At 42.9% G+C, this 20,542-nt stretch overlaps 1 protein-coding gene across 1 annotated transcript in view; it reads left to right on the forward strand.

The window, feature by feature from the left end:
- ABCA13 (ATP binding cassette subfamily A member 13) overlaps window positions 1-12,927 on the forward strand; it is a 389,474-nt gene extending 376,547 nt beyond the window's left edge. The window contains exons 60-62 of the mRNA XM_018047508.1: window positions 8,849-8,954; window positions 10,206-10,343; window positions 11,148-12,927. Coding sequence (XP_017902997.1) covers window positions 8,849-8,954; window positions 10,206-10,343; window positions 11,148-11,240 — 337 coding nt within the window. The 3' untranslated portion in view covers window positions 11,241-12,927. The remainder of the gene's footprint in view (window positions 1-8,848; window positions 8,955-10,205; window positions 10,344-11,147) is intronic.

Here is a 20,542-nt window from a genome sequence, read left to right on the forward strand (position 1 = left end):
TGTGGGAGACCTGGGTTCGATCCCTGGGTCGGGAAGATCCCCTGGAGAAGGAAATGGCAACCCACTCCAATATTCTTGCCTGGAGAATCCCATGGATGGAGGAGCCTGGTGGGCTACAGTCCACGGGTCGCAAAGAGCTGGACAGGGTCTTCTCTGACCAGCAGCTTTCACTCATTACAGCGTACTATTTTAAGGTTCATCTGTGTTATCAGTACTTCATTTCTTTTTATGACCAAATAACATACAACACTTCTGTTTGTTCATTGTCAGTGGGCATTTGGGTTATGTTCACCTTTTGGCTGTTACACATTCTGTTGCTACAATCAGCTAGGAGTTTCCTTAGGGACATATGTTTTATTTCCTTGGGTATATACCTTTGAGGAAAACTCCTAGATCATATAGTAAAGTGAAAGTGAAAGTCATTCAATCGTGTCTGACTCTTTGTGACCCCTTGGACTATACAGTTCATGGAATTCTCCAGGCCAGAATACTGGAGTGGGTTTCTGTTCCCTTCTCCAGGGGATGGATCTTCCCAACCCAGGGATCGAACCCAGGTCTCCTGCATTGCAGGCGGATTCTTTACCAGCCGAGCCACCAGGGAAGCAGCTCATATCCTAACTTTGTGCTTAAACATTAAAGGAGCTGTCAATTTGTTCTCCAAACTGTCTGTACCATTTTACATTCCTATCAGCCCTGAGTGAAGTTTGTAATTGCTGTACCTCCTGGCCATTACTTTTATTATCTGAATTTTTATTCTAGCCATCCCAGTGAAGAGTAGTATCGTGTGGTTTTGATTTGTCCATGTGCTTGTTGCCCACTTGCCTGTCTGCTGTGGAGAAATGTCTATGTATATCTTTTGCCCATTTAAACAGTATTAGGTTGTCTTTTTATTATTGAAAGAGTTGCACATTCTAGGTACAAGTCCCTTTTCAGATAAGTGATTTGCAAATATTGTCTCATTTTTAAATTTATTTATTTACTTATTTTTTTAAATTTTTATTTTTACTTTATTTTGCTTTACAATACTGTATTGGTTTTGCCATACATTGACATGAATCTGCCACGGGTGTACATGAGTTCCCAATCTTGAACCCCTCTCCCACCTTCCACCCCATATCATCTCTCTGGATCATCCCCGTGCACCAGCCCCAGGCATCCTGTATCCTGTATTGAACATAGACTGGCAATTTGTTTCTTACATGATAGTATACATGTTTCAATGCCATTCTCCCAAATCATCCCACCCTCTCCCTTTCCCACAGAGTCCAAAAGTCCATTCTAAACATCTGTGTCTCTTTTGCTGTCTTGCATACAGGGTTATCATTACCATCTTTCTAAATTCCATATAAATGTGTTAGTATACTGTATTGGTGTTTTTCTGTCTTACCTTACTCTGTATAATCGGCTCCAGTTTCATCCACCTCATTAGAACTGATTCAAATGTATTCTTTTTAATGGCTGAGTAATACTCCATTGTGTATATATATGTACCACAGCTTTCTTATCCGTTCATCTGCTGATGGACATAATTGTTTTACGATGGTGTGTTAGTTTCTGTTGTACAACAGTGTGAATCAGCTACAGGTGCATCTGTCCCCTGCCACCTGGGGCTCCCTTGCACACCCTCCCACCTGTCTAGGTCATCGCAGAGCACTGAGCTGAGCTTCCTGTGCCACGCGGCCGCTTGCTGCTAGCTAGCTGTTTCACACGCAGTAGTGTGTATATGTCAGTGCTACTCTCTCAACTCGTTGGTTTGCTTTTTCATTTTCTTGATAACACCTTTAGAAGCACTGCAGCTGCTGCTGCTAAGTCGCTTCAGTCGTGTCTGACTCTGTGCGACCCCATAGACGGCAGCCCACCAGGCTCCGCCGTCTGTGGGATTCTCCAGGCAAGAGCAATGGAGTGGGTTGCCATTTCCTTCTCCAATGCGTGAAAGTGAAAAGTGAAAGTGAAGTCACTCAGTCATGTCGGGCTCTTCGTGACCCCATGGACTGCAGCCTACCAGGCTCCTCTGTCCATGGGATTTTCCAGGCAAGAGTACTGGAGTGGGGTGCCATTGCCTTCTCTGTTTAGAAGCACAGATTTCTTTAATTGTGATAAAGCCCAACTTACCAGTTTTTTCTTTTGTTTTTCATGATTTTTTTGTCATATCTGAGAATCCCTTGTGAAATCAGAGAAAGGGAAGATTTATTGCTATGTATGACTTTAAGAGTTTTGTATTTTTATACACCTACATTTAGATATTTGATCCATTTTGCATAAACTATGTGTGTTAATTGTTTGTATTGCTGTATATCCAGACCAATTTGATGAAAACATTATTCTTCTCATTGAATGGTTCTGACCACCTTGTCATAAATTGATTGACCATAGGCCCACAGGCTTATTTCTGGACCCAATACTGTTCATTGGTCTATATATCTATCTTGATGCTAATACCAAACTGTCTTGATTACTGTTGCTTTTGAGTACGTTTTGAAATTTGTATTAGTCCTTCAGCTTTCGTCCTCTTTCTAAGATTGTTTTAGCTAGTCTAGGTCCATTGCAATTGCTGCCACCCTTGGGACCAGGTCAGCTCAGCCGTGGACCCTCTCATCATTCACCCCCAAACACATCAGGCTCCAGTGTACTGCGGACTTAGTCACTTCCCGTGTTGAACATGGAGCTGAGGGCAAGGTGGGCGCAGGGCAGCACAGAGTCCCGTTTGCCTGGCTCCATCCTGCACCCGCTATTTCTCACTCCGCACTCCTCTGGCAGGCAGCATGTATCTACCCTGGTGTCCAGCAGGAATGTTTTCGCCACATTCAGGCCCTAGAGACTTTCGCCCTGAATCTGGCTTCTTGAAGCGTTTTCTCAACAGGGGGAGGAAGTCTGCCTCTTAATTCCTCTTTGCTAAGAAAATAGTTTTTCTCATTGTTCCCTTTTTGTTTTAAAGGCTATATTACATAGGATCTGACTGGAGTCCACAGAGATTATTTGGGAACTCTCTAAAATGAAATTCAGAAGAGCTTTAATCACATCTTCTAAGAGGACCCATCCCCCTTACATCCCAGGAGTTTCAAACTCCAGCCAAATAGCAGCAAGTGCATTTGCTTGTGGGCCTGGAACAGAGTACTTCCTGCTGCCAGAAAGGGCTTTTTGAAGCAGTGATCTTTGTGTAGAGGGCAGCTGAGCGGGGTGCAGGCTCCGAGGGTCCGCATTTTCATGATGCTGTTTCCCTCCTGGGGTCTCATGCATCAGTTCTATGGCTGTCTCTCCAGGCAGCACTCATCGGGTCAGGCAGTAAATTGCAGTGGCCGTTTTCCATGGGGTGTTTGCTGAATTATGTAGAGAGGCTCAGAGGGAGAAGCCAGGAGGAGAATGATTACCTTAGTCCCATCCGCCTCTGCAGGGGACCCTGGTGTGAGCACAGCTTGGCAGCTGAGACTGTCTGCAGGCAGATCTCCAGAATTCGTCATGTTATGAAGTCTGATGTAACCGGACATCCCTCCAGCTGCTGGAAACTTCTACATTTCCTAAAGACCCTTCCCTTCTTTTGCTGACATTACCCAGGATGGACAGACATTAAGACCACAAAAAAGCCATTCTCTTTGATGACCAGGTTTCTTTTTTAACTTAATTTTAATTGCAGTATAGTTCCTTTTCAGGGCTTCCCAGGTGGGTCAGTGGTAGAGAATCTACCTGCCAATGCGGGAGACATGGCTTCGAACTCTGGGTGGGAAGCTTCCCTGGAGGAGGGCATGGCAACCCACTCCAGTATTCTTGCCCTGGAAACCCCATGGTCAGAGGAGATTAGTGGGCTACAGTCCATGGGGTCACAAAGAGTCAGATACAGCAGAGCATGCATGCACGCAGCTGCTTTTCAATGTTATGTGAGTTTCTCCTGTACAGCAGAGTGAATCAGCTCTACGCATACATACATCCCCTCTGTTTTGGATTTCCTTCCCATTTAGGTCACCACAAAGTACTGAGTAGAGTTCCCTGTACTATATGTTACGTTCTCATTCAGTTCAGTTCAGTCACTCAGTTGTGTCCAACTGTTTGAGACCCGATGGACTGCAGCACACCAGGTTTCCCTGCCCATCACCAGCTCCCAGACCTTGCTCAAACTCATGTCCATCGAGTCGTTGATTCCATCCAACCACTTCATCCTCTGTCGTCCTCTTCTCCTCCCCTCTTCAGTCCTCCCCAGCATCAGGGTCTTTTCCAATGAGTCAGCTCTTTGCATCAGGTGGCCAAAGTATTGGAGTTTCGGCTTCAACATCCGTCCTTCCAATGAATATTCAGGACTGATTTCCTTTAGGATTGACTGGTTGGATCTCCTTGCTGTCCAAGGGACTCTCAAGAGTCTTCTCCAACACCACAGTTCAAAAACATCAATTCTTTGGTGCTCAGCTTTCTTTATGGTCCAAGTCTCACATGCATACATGACCACTGAAAAAACCATAGCTTTGACTAGACAGACCTCTGTTGGCAATGTAATGTCTCTGCTTTTTAATATGCTGTCTATGTTGGTCATAGCTTTTTTCCCAAGGAACAAGCGTCTTTTAATTTCATGGCTGCAATCACCATCTGCAGTGGTTTTGGAGCCCACAAAAATAAAGTCTCTTTCTCCATGTTTCCCCATCTGTTTGCCATGAAGTGATGGGACCAGATGCCATAATTTTAGTTTTCTGAATGTTGAGCTTTAAACCAACTTTTTCACTCTCCACTTTCACTTTCATCAAGAGGCTCTTTAGTTCTTCTTCACTTTCTGCCATAAGGGTGGTGTCATCTGCATATCTGAGATTATTGATATTTCTCCTGGCAATCTTGATTCCAGCTTGTGCTTCCTCCAGCCCAGCATTTCTCATGATGTACTCTGCATATAAGTTAAATAAGTAGGGTGACAGTATACAGCCTTGACATACTCCTTTCCCAATTTGGAACCAGTCCATTGTTCCATGTCCAGTTCTGACTGTTGCTTCTTGACCTGCATACAGGTTTCTCAGGAGGCTTGATGTGAGAGCATTACTATTAGGAATGCTATGGGGGACGTCCCTGGTGGTTCGGTGCTTAAGCATCGCCTTCTAGTGCACGGAACTTGGGTTTGAACCCTGACTGGGGAACTGAGATCCCACATGCCGTGGACAAAGTGTCGACTTAGAAAATAGTCACAACCTGAAAGCAGACTGAAAGTAGAGATGTTTTACTTGGTGGGAAAGTCTTAGGGCTTCAAGCCCTGGAGACAGCATCCCAAGTAGCCCTGAGCTGTAGGTCAGTCTATATAGAAGCTTGCAACAAAGGGGGCAGGCAGTCTGAACATCAAATATTATTGTTAAGTAAGGAAAACTAGACCTCAAGTTAAGGAATTTAGAATTCTTCTATGTGTGGGAAGATGCAAGAGCCTGGGGTTATTGAAGTCATTTCTTTCATATGTATCTCAGCTATCTAAGGCCAAACATCCTGTATTTTTACAGAGGTATTCTTTTCTTTCTTGAATTCCCTTAGGGCTCACTGGCTCACCCTGGGGTAGATTTATAATCACTGATGACTGTGACATCCTTAAGTTGTCATGTAGGGAGTGGCACGCTTGTTGTCTGCACGGCTCAGAAATTCACATTTGGAGGGCAGGAATCGCGGATAGCTTTGACATTCTTGTTTGTTTATATGGCAGGAGATATATTTCACAAAAGCCCACATGCTGCAGCTAAATAAATATTTTTTTAAAATGAATGCCATGAGTGTGAGCGATTTGCAGAGGATCCTCCGGAAGCTGAATAAAACTGATGAGTATCCATCACTCAGTCCCTCCCTCCTTTCCTCACTGGCTTTTGCAGAATACATGTGTACATTTCTTGTTCCACTACTCCATTGCTACTCCCCTGTTTTACTGTTTATTGCATATGTTACACTGAACGTTTGTGGTACCTAAATGCTGATTCTCAGCAGTGATTGAGTGCTTCTTACAGGCATCTTCAGTGACAGGTAATGCTGTTTATTTGTCTTTACGTAATTGCCGGCTTTGCAAATGATATGGATGTGATCGGTTATCTGCAAATGTGAGAGGGATGAGTGAGTTTATACATAAATGACTCCTTTGCTACTTTGAAAGCTTTTAGAATGGAAAGTGCACAAATCAAATAAATCCTTCATGGAATTTAGATCATTGGCATAAGTGTAGGTTATAGGCAGAAGTGAGAAAGTAAGAATAATGTAAATTAGATACTCACATCATAATTTGATAATCTGCAAAGATTTTCTCAATTATTGAAGATTCTGTGATTGTATAATTTTCTGTCTGCATGTCTTATCAAGTATTCTAGACAGTTACTGAGGAGTTTGCAATCTATTTCGGAAACATTTTCTCTTCAGTGTTTATTTTTTTAAGGAACCGTGTAATTCTGATTCTCTAGAGTAAAGCTGAAATGGCTTAGTGAAAATATAACTTCATTTTGAAAGAATTTTAAACATTAATATGTATACACGCTTATGGTGAGAATATTAGACCATTATTGGAATTTAGCCTGCATTAAAAAACATTCTAGGAGAATACCCCTGGAGGGCTGCCATTTTTGCTTATGTGAAGGGGATCCTAACGTGCATGAAACAATGAAGTCATTTCTGCTTAGTCGATGTCACCTCTCACCCTATATTTCTGTGTAATAAGTGCTACAGATTCGTGTTCTGATTCTTTAATTTACTCTTTGAGGTAATAGTTGATTTATAATATTGTGTTAATTTCTGCTGTGCAGAAAAGTGACTCAGTTATGCACATATATACATTGTTTTTCATTTTCTTTTCCATTGTTGGATAAGATGTTGACTATAGTTCCCTATGCTATACAGTAGGACCTTGTTGGTTATCTGTTTTATATAGAGTAGTGTGTATGTGTTAATCCCAAGCTTCTGGTTTATCCCTCTGACTCTCTCCCTTGGCAACAACAAGTCTGTTCTCTATGTCTATGAATCTGTTTCATTTGTGTCATACTTTAGATTCCACGTAGAAGTGATATCATGTATTTGTCTGCCTCTGTCTGACTTACTTAGTGTGGTCATCTCTAGGTACACCTGTGTTCTGATTTTTCATCTGCTTTGTCTTCGTTCCCCAGATGAATTGTGAGCATCTTCACACTGAGGATGCTCCTCATTTTGGACCTGTCCTTTGTGGAACCTCACTTTCACTGGATGTTTATTCACCTGCTTCCTCAGGGGTTCGTGTACTCAGGCCTCTGACCCCCTTGTCAGGGGCCTCATTTTATGAGCCCGTTTTCTAGATGAGAGAATGGAAGTGGGGTCAGAGGTCTGGTGCATGGATGGGGGCTAGATTCACACGCAGGCTTCCAGACACTTTGACCTTCACCCTCAGGCTGGCCATAACCACGTGACTAGGAGCATCTCTCCCCAGGACAGCAGAGAGCTCTCTGAAGGGCAGCAGCTTCTTGAGACAGCGCCTCACCCTGGGAGCCGTTCAAGGATCTGGACCTCAGCTCTTCCTCCATGGAACCCTGAAATACATACCCACGTGGGAGGCTCTCAGGGACACAGAGCAGGAACCCTGGTTCACATTGGACATGCACCCCTGAGCGAAGGGAATCCGGAACACACACATTTCCTGTACTAACCGGGTAGGGTTGGCCTCAGGGAGTCCTGAGAAAGAGCTCAGGAGAGCCAGAGGGGTGGGCTGCCTCCCTGGCTGCTGTCACTTCAGATTTTGTCCATGTCCTCAGTGACCTCTCATCCCTGAGGGGACTTGAAACCATGAACTCGGAATAGCTGGGGGCAGTTGGAGTCACACACAGATCTCAGAGGAAATCAGATCAGGGCAGGAGGTGGGAAAGCAGAACTGGGACGAGGATCTCTGGGTGTTTGCGAGGCTGTTCTGTGTCCCTGAAGCAAAGTCACATTATCTTTGTCCTCTTCTTCACCAGGTAGACTTACCCGAAAAATAATTTGCCCATAAATGTATTAGTCATTCTCAATCATGGAAAGCTGACTTAAATGTAGCATGTTTTTCCCCAGCAATGATCATGCTTGTAAGGCTCTGGGCGTACTATTTTTTCATTCATTCAACTACTGTTTATTAGTTCTAGGTAGTTGGGGTAAATATATCAGTGAACAAAACCAACAAAAAATCACTATATAATGATATATTTGTGTATTTGCTTTCACTTAACAGATCTGAGATAGGACTGTGTGTCCGACACCATGCTGGGCACCTGGGCTATGCAATAGAATAATGTAAATCATCTTGGGAAGCCCCTTCCACTCTTGGGGTTCACTATTTGAGGTTGTGTGTGGTAGGAGCGTCACCTTGGGTGTGGTTGCTCAGACCCCAGCAGACCTCCGTTTACAGCTCTGTGACATCAGGGCCTTGGCCACCTGCAGTTGCTGGGCCCTCGGGGTTGGCGGACAGTTGAGGGAATTGTTTTTCATGATAAGCAAATGTCTGTCTTGATCCCATGATCAGCCCCCGTTACCGTCCACTCTTCCAGCCACTTGGGCATCAGTGCAGCCTTTGAGACTGGGATGGTCTCAGGGTTCATCTCCAGCTCAGCTCTGGTTTCTTAACTTAGCACTTTGTCTTCACAGCTTGCATTTTCACCCTCCCTTTTGTATTGAACCGGGTGTTGATTCTAAGATTTGCTAATTTTTCAAACAGATAAATCAGTGTCTGTGTCAATGAGTCACAGCAAACTACATAAGTGAATTATTATTCATTCTTGAATATTCTGTTTCTGAGAACATAGAATCTTCCAACAATTTGGAATAGTTACTTACTTTTGCTGCCTTCCTGTGAAAATGGACTTAGAGTTTATCTATCTTAGATCTATAAAATAGTAACCTTAATTTTAAATTCATCTCTCAGGTTTGGTGATGGTTATACAGTCAAGGTTTGGCTCCACAAGGAAGCAGATCAACATAGTGCTGTTTCTGACTGCTTGAAGCTCTGTTTTCCAGGAATCCAGTTTAAGGTAGTACTAATATTGTACATTACTTCATTTTGAGCTAAAAACCTCTCACAAATGCCCTTGTCTTTCCCCTATTTTAATTCTATGCTTCAAAGACACTGCCTACTGTTTTGAGCTCATTGTAAAGTACAGGCCATGCCTCTTCCCCCAAAGCAGAAGGGGCTGTCTGTGGGTGTCACCTGACCTCTCTGAAGGATGGCAAGCCTCTGGCCCCGTTATGAGGTCTCTCAGCGCAGATAGTTCTTACTCATCTTTCCTTTCCTGTGGGCACAACTTCATCACACAGTTCATTTTCTTTAGGAGGGAAGATACACAAGTTAGCTTCTTCCATATATTTACTAAGGGGGTTTGTAGCTTCTGTGGTTTCAGCATTAATTCACAAGAACGGCCCTGGGCTTGAGGTCACAACCCTCTACACACTTGATGCAAAGTGTAGTCCCTGAACCAGTGGGTCTTCATCACCTGGGAGTGGGTGAGACCCGTAGCATCTCAGTCCCCAGCATCCTAACCCCAGATCTGTGTGTTACCAAGGGGACCAAGCAAGCCCTGTGCACAGGAACCTCTGAGAAGCACCATTTGCAGTTCTCTTGGATGACCCCAAGATTCTAATTTGTCATAACTGCTAATAGACTGTCATCCTTAAAGGAGCTGTTGCTTGTCTATTTCATCCACAACCATTGGGTAAAATCGTACCCAGCAAGAGGCATATTGTTTAGCTTACAGGGGTTCATGTTCAAGGCCCTCTACCCCGTGAAGCTACTACTGGGGTCTCCACATGCCCCCTTGAGAATGGGGCCCAGAAAGTTAAGCATCTTACTGGGAGTCGCTCAGCCAGTGGTGAGGATGGCGGGTGCTCTGGTGTGAGGTTCAGGGGTCTCCGTGCATCTATCTCTGATACCAAGTCCACCTCCCTCTCCCTAGCTGTCAACAGGGTCTTCTTTCCCCAAGAAAGGGTTTCCCAGGCTTGTGGCACAGTGGCGACAGACAGGGGCAGAGCAGCATCCCTCCCTGGGGGGACGCCTCTTGTCAAATATGCCTTGTGGTAAAGCACAGCCCATGAGCACTCTTGGAAGGCTCACAAAACTGACTTCTGACTTTAGTTGGTGTCTAAGGGTTTGAAACGAGTTTGAAAAGGGTTTGAAAAGACTGTGTTTTGAAAAGAGATAGTTTATTTGGCAATTAACTATAGTGTGGTCAGTTAATGATTGTTAATCCTGTGATCCAATCTTTTTTTTTTTTTTTTTTTGCTTTCAGGGGCAGCGCCTTAATTTGTTGGAATATCATATGCCAAAAAGATGGGCGTGCTTAGCCAACCTGTTCAGAGTTCTAGAAGACAATAAAAGCTTCCTGAATATCACGCATTACTCCATCAACCAGACCACTCTGGAGCAGGTATAGTACCTTGAAGGAGACACTGGGTTGTTTTTCTTGAGGCCTGCTCCAGCTGATTTAAAAAAGGGGCAGATTGCTTCTTGAGGTCACCATTTCTTTTATTAATCACTTTTTGAGTTTATAAAGGAGGTCTGTTTATTGTGTGCTCTCCACTCAAGGTGAGTATTCAACATTTAGGGCTTCCATCTGCTCCTAGTTTCATTGATTCAATAAGCAGGTCAGGCTGTCACCCGATGCGTCTCCAGTTATCCCCACCCCCACTAATAACTGGGCTTCCCAGGTGGCGCTAGCAGCAAAGAACCCTCCTGCCAATACAGGAGACATAAGAGGCGTGGGTCAGGAGAATCCCCTGGAGGAGGTCATGGCAACCCACTCCAGTGTTCTTGCCTGGAGAAACCCTTGGATGGAGGAGCCTGGTGAGCTACAGTTCATAGGGTTGCGAAGAGTCAGACATGACTGAAGCGACTTGGCACCCATGTACACCACAATAATTAAAGGGGCTCCGCTGTGAGCTGACCTTAGGAAGAAACGTGCTTGGTTCCCTAAGAGTCCTGGCAGGTGAAATTAGATCATAGGTCAATCTAAAATCGTGCTTAAGGCATTGAGAATTTCCTGGCAATTTATTGTGTCTGGAAATGTTTATCATTCCTGAAGTTCTAGCCTATGTGTTGAAGGTGATTGGGAAGGATTGGTATGAATGAATGGGTTGTGATTCTTAGGAATATTTGAGAAAATGTTCCTTGTATGAGAACAAAGGGTTGAGGGTTCCTCGAAGTTAGCAATTGTGTTCATCATTTCTTCCAGATATTTGTTAATTTTGCGACTGAGCAGTGGCAAACTCCATCACCTTCTGATCTGTCCGCCGAGTGTGATCACCCACGGCACCTGCCTGTCTAAGTACTAAGAAGACGTTTTTCAGGGAAATGAAACCTCGTCTTTTGTTTTAATTAAATTCAAAGATCAAAGAAGCAAGTGGGCCCCAGAGCAGGTGGGAGACACGGGCAGCAGTCCAGTCTCACTCTTGCCTTCATATTCTGTTCTGAAGCTCTTTGTTAGTTAATAATGAACACGCTGAAAGGTCATGCTTTTCTGCAGACTTTTGGGCTCTTTCCCTGATTTAGTTACTCTTTTTGCCAAGCCGAGGTGGCTTCCTGGGACACGGGAAGGAATTGACATTCCTTCAGGAGCTGGAGAGGCTGTCAGAGGTTGTCCAGGTGAAATATTCCATTTTAGTTTTAAAGCAACTGAGGCCCCAAAGTTTAAAGACTTTCCTGACTTATTTGCATAGGGAATAATACCCAGGATTGTTTCCTATTTTTTGTCATCTTTTTACTAGGTTATCTTTGTTCTTGTTGTTGTTGTTCAGTTGCTCAGTCATATCTGACTCTCTGCGACCCCTTTGACTGTGGTTCACCAGGCCCCTCTGTCCATGGAATTTCCCAGGCAAGAATACTAGAGTAAGTTGCCATTTCCTTCTCCAGGGGAATTATCTTTACATGTGTCTAAGTAACAATTCAATGATTTAAATGCACCCTTTCCATGACCCTGGATGATATTACATGGTATGAGATGAAAGCACACCATTTCTTCCTTATAAAAGAGTCTTTTTAAAAATAGGAATTAAAGAAATTTTTAGTCAATTTTGCTTTATCAAAATTAAGTAAGTTGAACTGGGGACTCTGTATCATTTACAAAAAATTTGACCAGAATTTCACAGATTATAAATTTAGGGAAATATAGAAAGAATTGTGATATAGATATATTTTCCTTTTATTAATTTGAATTAGTTATTATTGTTTTTTAAGTTATTCTAAGTCAGTGGTTTTCAGAGTGTGTTGGTGCCCATAACAGCTGCATCAGCATCTTCTGGGAACTTGGTAGAAATTCAGGTTTTCAGCCCCACACCAGAATCTAAAACTCTGGGCCGGGGGCCCTGCAGTCTTGGTTTAAACAAGTCCCCTGGTTTCTGAGGCACTTTTCAGTGTGAAAATCAATGATCTAAGAAATACCTAGATACCTTCTAATTGTAGAAGCAAAATTAGCACCATATGTAGGAAACACTGATTTTTAGACAAGTTTTATATTTCTAAAATTATGTCATTCTTGGAATTATTGTCCTCAGAGTATTCTCAGCTATAAAGTGCTCAGGTGTGGCTCTAAAAGGCTGTGTAAACTTGAATAAAATCACCATGTCTGCTCCTCAAAAGAGTTTCTAGTCAGACACTTCTGAGTTGAAAGTTTTCTCAACCTTCACTGAATAACATTTTTCTAAAGTAGAGGACTGCACTGACTTTATTTTAAAATTTAACTATGCAATTAAGTTATTGAATAATTGTAGCTTGTGATCAAAGCAAAACACTTTCCTGTAGTATTTCTTTGCTGAAGCAAGATTTCATTAAAATATAATCTTTCCTGAATATAACTCTACACTAGAGACTTTTTAAATGGTAAGGATTAAGCTAATCATGAATTGTTTCGGTGGAATGATTTTGATCCACATGTATCATTTGAATTATGCTTTCTTGAAGAAGTTACAATTCGGGGTTTTATGATCTTCCCCAAATTCTCACATTGCCTCCTTGTCAAAATGGAAGATGTAATCTTTTGTTGTTGTTGTTGAATCAATAGATAAAATTTGTGAATCGTGAACATGTTTATACTGCCGTGAATAAACGAGATGTGCTTTAACTTGATTCTTGGAATGTAATTGTGTTTCCACCAGGATATTTCCTTGCATCTTTAGGAATTGAATTTAATTTTGGTAAGCAAGGAATGAAACTACTAGATCTTTTAAAGCTTGAAAAGGTTAAAATTTCATTGAGTTTTACTCTGCTACAATCTGCTCTTAGGGATTGTTTTCTAGGCTTTGAGATGCTGTATTCTTGAAGTTTATGCTTCAAGGTGTACTCTGAACAATACACAGGAAGGAAACGAAAAACCCTACCTGCTAACATGCCATATCCCAGAAGACTGGACACAAAAGGTCAGAGCTTATGTTAATGTTGAAAATGTCATTGCATTCATAAGTCATGCAGATATGTTATACCTTTGGAGTCGAACATTTGTCTTAAGACCTTTGGGCTTAAGGTCACCCAACTGAGACTTTTAAACAAACTCCCATATTTTGAAAGCATTATGGGTGGAGTACTTTGTAAGGCAGACACAACCATGATGATTCCACTTCCACTGATCTGACTTTTATTATGTGGTGTATCTTTACCCAGATGTTTAAACAGAGGATGTATTAAGACCCTCATGAAAAATCAAGAGTGCAAAAAGCAAACAAGAAGTATATTTTTGGAATAGTAAAGAGTAAGAGCCTTAAACTTACACTTAGTTTGGTTTAGTGGATATTGAATTAAAAAGTGGAGCTAGAGCCAACTTCAGGAAATAGTGAAGGACAGGGAAACGTGGCGCGCTGAAGTGCATGGGGTCACAAAGAGTTGGACACTTAGTGACTGAACAGCAATAACATTATCCTTCCAAATCATCTTATGAAATGCATGCTCCTCACACACCCTCCCCTCAATATTCCATGTCATAAGTAGGATATGAATACTTCAGCTTAATCACAGATATTCCTACCCAAACGGAGGATATAGACATTGTAAATTTCCAAGCGGGTGTGACGGTGTTTTCTCCTTGCTATTGCTTGGCTGTTGCATTAGTCCTGCTTAGTGATGGTTTGGGGGCGGTCTGTCTATGGTATGTTTCAGCTCAGTTTCATACCGTAGAATAGTTCAAAGCCCTTTCAGTCACACAAGTATGCATGCACATGATCGTTTTTTCAATTAATATTATCAAGCCCTCTCTCTGTACTAAATGAAAGGTGAGTGCAGGAAGCAAGAGGTAGTGTATTCAGTGAAAAGCTTGAGAAGCAGGCAGTTGGTGGAGATGGCAGGTTGAGACCTGTGAGCATTGATCACCCTCTGCTCTCCAACCTCATAGAATCCTCACCAGCTGGATGGGCCTCCAGAGATGGAGAACAGGGAGAAGTATATTGAGGGTAAGAGAATTTTAGCGCAAATAAACACTATTCAGTGAGCAATGGCTATGTGCCTACAGTTCTGGAGGAAACATATAATGGATTCACAGACACTGAGAACCCAGATCTGCCATCTTTAGAATTTCCCTTATATTCCAAAGTGGCTGCTAGAGCTCTAGCTATCATAATGTAATCCAAAAAAGCCACACACACACACACAAAGGATTGGGGTGGGGTGGGGGGAAGCACAAAATTCAAAGAAGTCTCCCGGCTTATATGACATTGGCCAGAAATAATCACATAGCCATAGCTTATCTGCAAATGTTTGGGCAATACATTGTCAGCCATGGCCCTAAAATGAAATGTGGGTTCTGATTCTATGCAAGAATAAAATAGATACTGGATAGGCAGCCAGCTGTTATTACCACAGGAACACACTACAAGTTTTGTGGCCATTTCACCATGAGAACAGAATGAAGTCAGTTTTGGCCATGATGGGTGAACTAGGTGACTGTCTTGGTGCAGCCCGGGCTCTAAGAGCATTACTATTTTCAGGATGAGTGTAGTGTTATTAACATCTGTGGGCTACCCTAGTGGCTCGATGGTAAAGAATCTACATGCGATGCAGGAGACCTGGATTTGATCCCTGGGTCAGGGAGATCCCCTGGAGGAGGGCATGGTTACCCACTCCAGTATATTTTCCAGGAGAATCCCATGGACAGAGGAGCCTAGAAGGTTGCAGTCCATGGAGTTGCAAAGAGTCAGACACAACTGAATGACTAACACACACACACGCACATACACACACACACACACACACACATTAACATCTGTAGGTCAAATACTGTTTGTATTTACAAGCATTATCAAATTGGATCCAATAGATAAAGAAAAGAACAAAATTTATGTATATTTTCCATTTGGGCTAAAAAATATCATTGCCATTTTCTCCCAGTGAGAATTCCTATGGAGAGCTTTAAGGGATTGTTTTTTCTTGCTGGAAAGGGTTTCAAATTGCTGAAAGAAGTCAGAAGCATTTTTCTTAATTATTTGCTATTGCTTGTCATTGCATCGGGGATATTTCACTATCTTATCAGTAAATTTATCACATTTTTCTTTACATTCAAGTGTTTCAAGGAAAAAATGGAGTCTACTGAGGTTAATGCATTTCTCAAACCCAGTAAATGTACTGGTTAAAAAACACATCTAGAAGCTTCATGAGACTGTCTTTCAAATGAGAGGTGTTGTTGTGAATCCTGTATTCACCATGACATATACGGCCTAGAACTGTATATTTACTGGACTGTATACCTGGGGTTGCAAAGAGTCAGACTGGACTGAGCAACTTTCACTTTCATATGTCCCAGGGTATGACTTTGTACACTGAATCCCATGGGTTACCAAATTGTGGGGATATATTTGTGGTTTTGTTCATTAAACATCAGGATGTAGCTTCAGACAAACCCTTCCTATGGTGTCATGATGGCTGACCCCCACCCCCACATTCATAATTACCCTGTGCTGGGCTATGCTTAATCACTCAGTCGTGTCCGACTCTTTGTGACCCCATGGACTGTAGCCTGCTGGGCTCCTCTGTCCATGGAGATTCTCCAGGCAAGAATACTGGAGTGGGTTACTATTCCCTCCTCCAGGGGATCTTCCCAATCCAAGGAAAGAACCCAGGTCTCCTGCGTTGTAGGCAGATTCTCCACCACCTGAGCCACCAGGGAAGTCCAAGAATACTGGAGTGGGTAGCCTATCCCTTCTCTAGGGGATCTTCTCCACCCAGGAATTGAATCAGAATCCCCTGAATTGCATGTAGATTCTTTACCAGCTGAGCTACCAGGGAAGCCCCATAGTTACCCCACCCAAATGTAACTGGATGAAGGCTTCATTCACCTTTGCGTAAACTGAACTGAACCAGGGTTATGAGCCAGGGTCAGACAGCAGGTCAAGGGCAAGATCACCAACTGGACGCCAGCTGATCTGGCTCTTCTTCCAGCTCAGACGTGATCTTCTCCAGCCCACTTTGTGATGTACACTTCCCTCTAATACATCAAAGCTTCTGAGTATTTTCTCTGTAGTTCCTCTGAAAAGCATGTTTCTCCTCTCTTTGCTGAAATGCTATAAAGTTTAGGGCAGTGGAAGGATGGTTCCTGAAATCAGAAAGACCTACTTTCAAGTCTTGCCTCTCTGACCTGGGGGTGCTGGGGCTTCTGGGGGTGCTGGGGCTTCCCTGGTGGCTCAGACAGTAAAGAATCTGCCTGCAATGCAAGAGACCTGGGTTCAATCCCTGGGTTGAAAAGTCCGCTGGAGGAGGAAATGGCAACCCATTCCAGTATTCTTGCCTGGGAAATTCCATGAACAGAGGAGCCTGGTAGGCTATAGTCCAAGGGGTTGTAAAGAATCGGACACAACTGAGTGACTAACACTTTCACTTTGGGGATGTTACTTGACCTCCCTGGATGTGGAGGGCATTTGTAACTCAGGATCAAGCTAGATCATTAATGCAAATCTCTCTTCATCACTGTCCAGCATGGAGTAGATGTTCAGTGATATTAGCAGCTCTTGGAATCAGTCCTGAGGCAGGATTGTGCTGACATGAATAGTCTGGGCTTTATCTGTAGGTCCGAGAGCTTACTTAACTGTCTGTGATTCAGCTTTTACATAAAATATGCATATGATCACTGCTGTTGTAGGAACTCAGTGAAATGACCCGTGTAGAGCTTTCATGTGGTGAACACTTAATAAATGGTCTTATAATTACTATCACGATCACTGCCCCAGGCCTGCCATAACAGCATGCCATGGACTGGGGGGCTGAAACAAAAGAAACTTAGAACATCTCTCAGATCCTGGAGGCTCCAGGCGCTCGGGGGTAGGTCTGATTCTCAGCTCTCTTCCTGAATTTCAGGGCTGAGCGCTCAGCTGGTCTGAGCTCTCAGAGAGAATGATCTGCTGCCTTCTCTTCCTCTAAAGACACTGATCCTATCAGACCAGGGCCCTACCCAAGGCCTCGTTGAGCTATAATTCTGAAATGGCCAGTCTCCAAATTTAGCCATATTGGAAGTAAAGGCTTCAACATATGAATTTGTGGGAGACACGAGCATTCCATCCAAAGCACTGTTATCATTCCTGTCATTATTATTTACAGTTGAACACAGATATCATCCTATTATTTCAAATATATATATTTTAAATTAATTTTTGTTGGTATATAGTTGCTTTACAGTGTTGTGTTTCTGCTGTACAATAAAGTGAATCAGCTGTACATATACATATATTCCCTCACTTTGAGATTCCCTTCCCATTTAGGCCACCCCAGAGTATTAAGTAGAGTTCCCTGTGTTATACAGTCGGTTTTCATTACTTACCTATTTTATACATAGTATCAATAGTGTATATGTGTCAATCTCAATCTCCCAAATCATTCTATCTTTCTTTTTACTTTTAAAAATTTAATTTCATTGAAGTATTGTTGCTTTACAATGTTGTGTTAAACTGTGGAATACAGCAAAGTGATTCAAATATATATATATATATGTTGCTTTTTATATTCTTTTCCATTATGATTTATCCCAGGAGACTGAATATAGTTTCCTGTGGTTGTGTCCGACCCTTTGTGACCCCATGGACTGCAGCATGCCAGGCCTCCCTGTCTATCACCAACTCTCTGAGCTTGCTCAAACTCATGTCCATCGAGGTGATGCCATCCAACCATCTCATCCTTTGTCGACCCCTTCTCCTCCTGCCTTCAATCTTTCGCAGCATCAGGGTCTTTTCCAATGAGTCAGTTCTTTACAGTAGGTGGCCAAAGTATTGGAGTTTCAGCTTCAGCATCATTCCTTCCAGTGAATATTCAGGACTAATTTCCTTCAGGATTGACTGGTTGGATCTCCTTGCAGTCCAAAGGACTCTCAAGAGTCTTCTCCAACACCACAGTTCAAAGCATCAATTCTTTGGTGTTCAGCTTCATTTATAGTCCAACTCACACATCCATACATGACTACTGGAAAAACCATAGCTTTGACTAGACAGACCTTTGTTGGCAAAGCAATGTCTGATTTTTAATAATGCTGTCTAGGTTTGTCACTGCTTTTTTTCAAAAAAGCAAATGTCTTTTAATTTCATGACTGCAGTCACCATCTGAAGTGATTTTGGAGTCCACAAAAATAAAGTCTGTCACTGTTTCCATTGTTTCCCCATCTATTTGCCATGACGTGATAAGACTGGATACCATGATCTTAGTTTTCTGAATGTTGAGTTGTAAGCCAACTTTTTCACTCTCCTTTTTCACTTTTATCAAGATGCTCTTTAGTTCTTCTTCACTTTCTGCCATAAGGGTGGTGTCATCTGCTTATCTGAGGTTATTGATATTTCTCCCTGCAATTTTAATTCCAGCCTGTGCTTCATTCATTCCAGCATTTCTTATGATGTACACTGCATATAAGTTAAATAAGCAGAGTGACAATATACAGCCTTGACGGACTCCTTTCCTGATTAGAAACCAGTCTGTTTTTCCATATCCAGATCTAACTGTTGCTTCTTGACCTGCACAGAGATTTCTCAGGAGGTGGGTCAGGTGGTCTGGTATTCCCATCTCAATTTTCCAATGTTTGTTGTGATCCACAGTCACAGAATGTGGCATAGTCAATAAGGCAGAAGTAGATGTTTTTCTGGAACTTATTTGCTTTGTTGATGATCCAACAGATGTTGGCAACTTGATCTCTGGTTGTTCTACCTTTTCTAAATCCAGCTTGAACATCTGGAAGTTCTCGATTTATGTACTGTTGAAGCCTGGCTTGGAGAGTTTTGACCATTACTTTACTAGCGTGTGAAATGAGTGCAATTGTGTGGTAGTTTGAGCATTCTTTGGCATTGCCTTTCTTTGGGATTGGAATGAAAACTGGTCTTTTCCAGTCCTGTGGCAACTGCTGAGTTTTCCAAATTTGCTGGCATATTGAGGGCAGCACTTTCACAGCATCATCTTTCAGGATTTGAAACAGCTCAACTGGAATTCCATCACCTCCACTAGCTTTGTTTGTAGTGATGCTTTCTAAGGCCCACTTGACTTCACATTCCAGGATGTCTGGCTCTAGGTGAGTGATCACACCATCATGATTATCTGGGTCATGAAGATCTTTTTTGTACAGTTCTTCTGTGTATTCCTGCCACCTCTTCTTAATATCTACTGCTTCTGTTAGGTCCATACCATTTTCTGTCCTTTATCAAGCCCATCTTTGCATGAAGTGTTCCCTTGGTATCTCTAATTTTCTTGAAGAGATCTCTAGTCTTTCCCATTCTGTTCTTTTCCTCTATTTCTTTGCATTGATTGCTGAGGAAGGCTTTCTTATCTCTTCTTGCTATTCTTTGGAACTCTGAATTCATATGCTTATATCTTTCCTTTTCTCTGATGACTCTATGGTGGTGTTAATGGTGACCTCCTCCAAGAGGGCTTATGCCATACCCAGGTCTCCTGCAACCAGAGCCCCTGTCCCTGCAGCCATCCACTGCTGACCTGTACCTCTGCAGGAGACACTCAAACACAGTTCTGGCTCAATCTCTGTGGAGTCTCTGGGTCTTGGTGTACACAAAGCTTGTTTGAGCTCTCCAAGCATCACTGGTGTATATGGAGTTTGATTCTAAATGTGATTTCATCCCTCCTACCATCTTGCTAGGGCTTCTCCTGGGCCCTTTTTTTGGTGGGATCCAACATTCTCCTATCAATGGTTGTTCAGCAGTGAGTTGTAATTTTGGAGTTCTCTCAGGAGAAGCTGCAGACACATCCTACTCCTCCATCTTATTCCTCCATCTTATTCCTACCTTGTTGCTGCTGCTGCTGCTTCTAAGTCGCTTCAGTCGTGTCCGACTTCGTGCGACCCCATAGACGGCAGCCCACCAGGCTCCCCCGTCCCTGGGATTCTCCAGGCAAGAACACTGGAGTGGGTTGCCATTTCTTTATCCAATGCATGAAAGTGAAAGTGAAAGTGAAGTCACTCAGTCGTGTCTGACCCTCAGAGACCCCATGGACTGCAGCCTTCCAGGCTCCTCTGTCCATGGGATTTTCCAGGCAAGAGTACTGGAGTGGGGTACAGTTTGCGTCTACTAGACCCAACTCCTAGTCCATCCCCCCACCCATCCCCCTTGAATATCATCTATTTTTAAGCCTTTCTTTACTTCCCAGAAATGATTTACTCTCGGCATTAGTCTAGAC

Source organism: Capra hircus, chromosome 4, assembly GCF_001704415.2.
Source record: "Capra hircus breed San Clemente chromosome 4, ASM170441v1, whole genome shotgun sequence".
Taxonomy (NCBI): Eukaryota; Metazoa; Chordata; class Mammalia; order Artiodactyla; family Bovidae; genus Capra; species Capra hircus.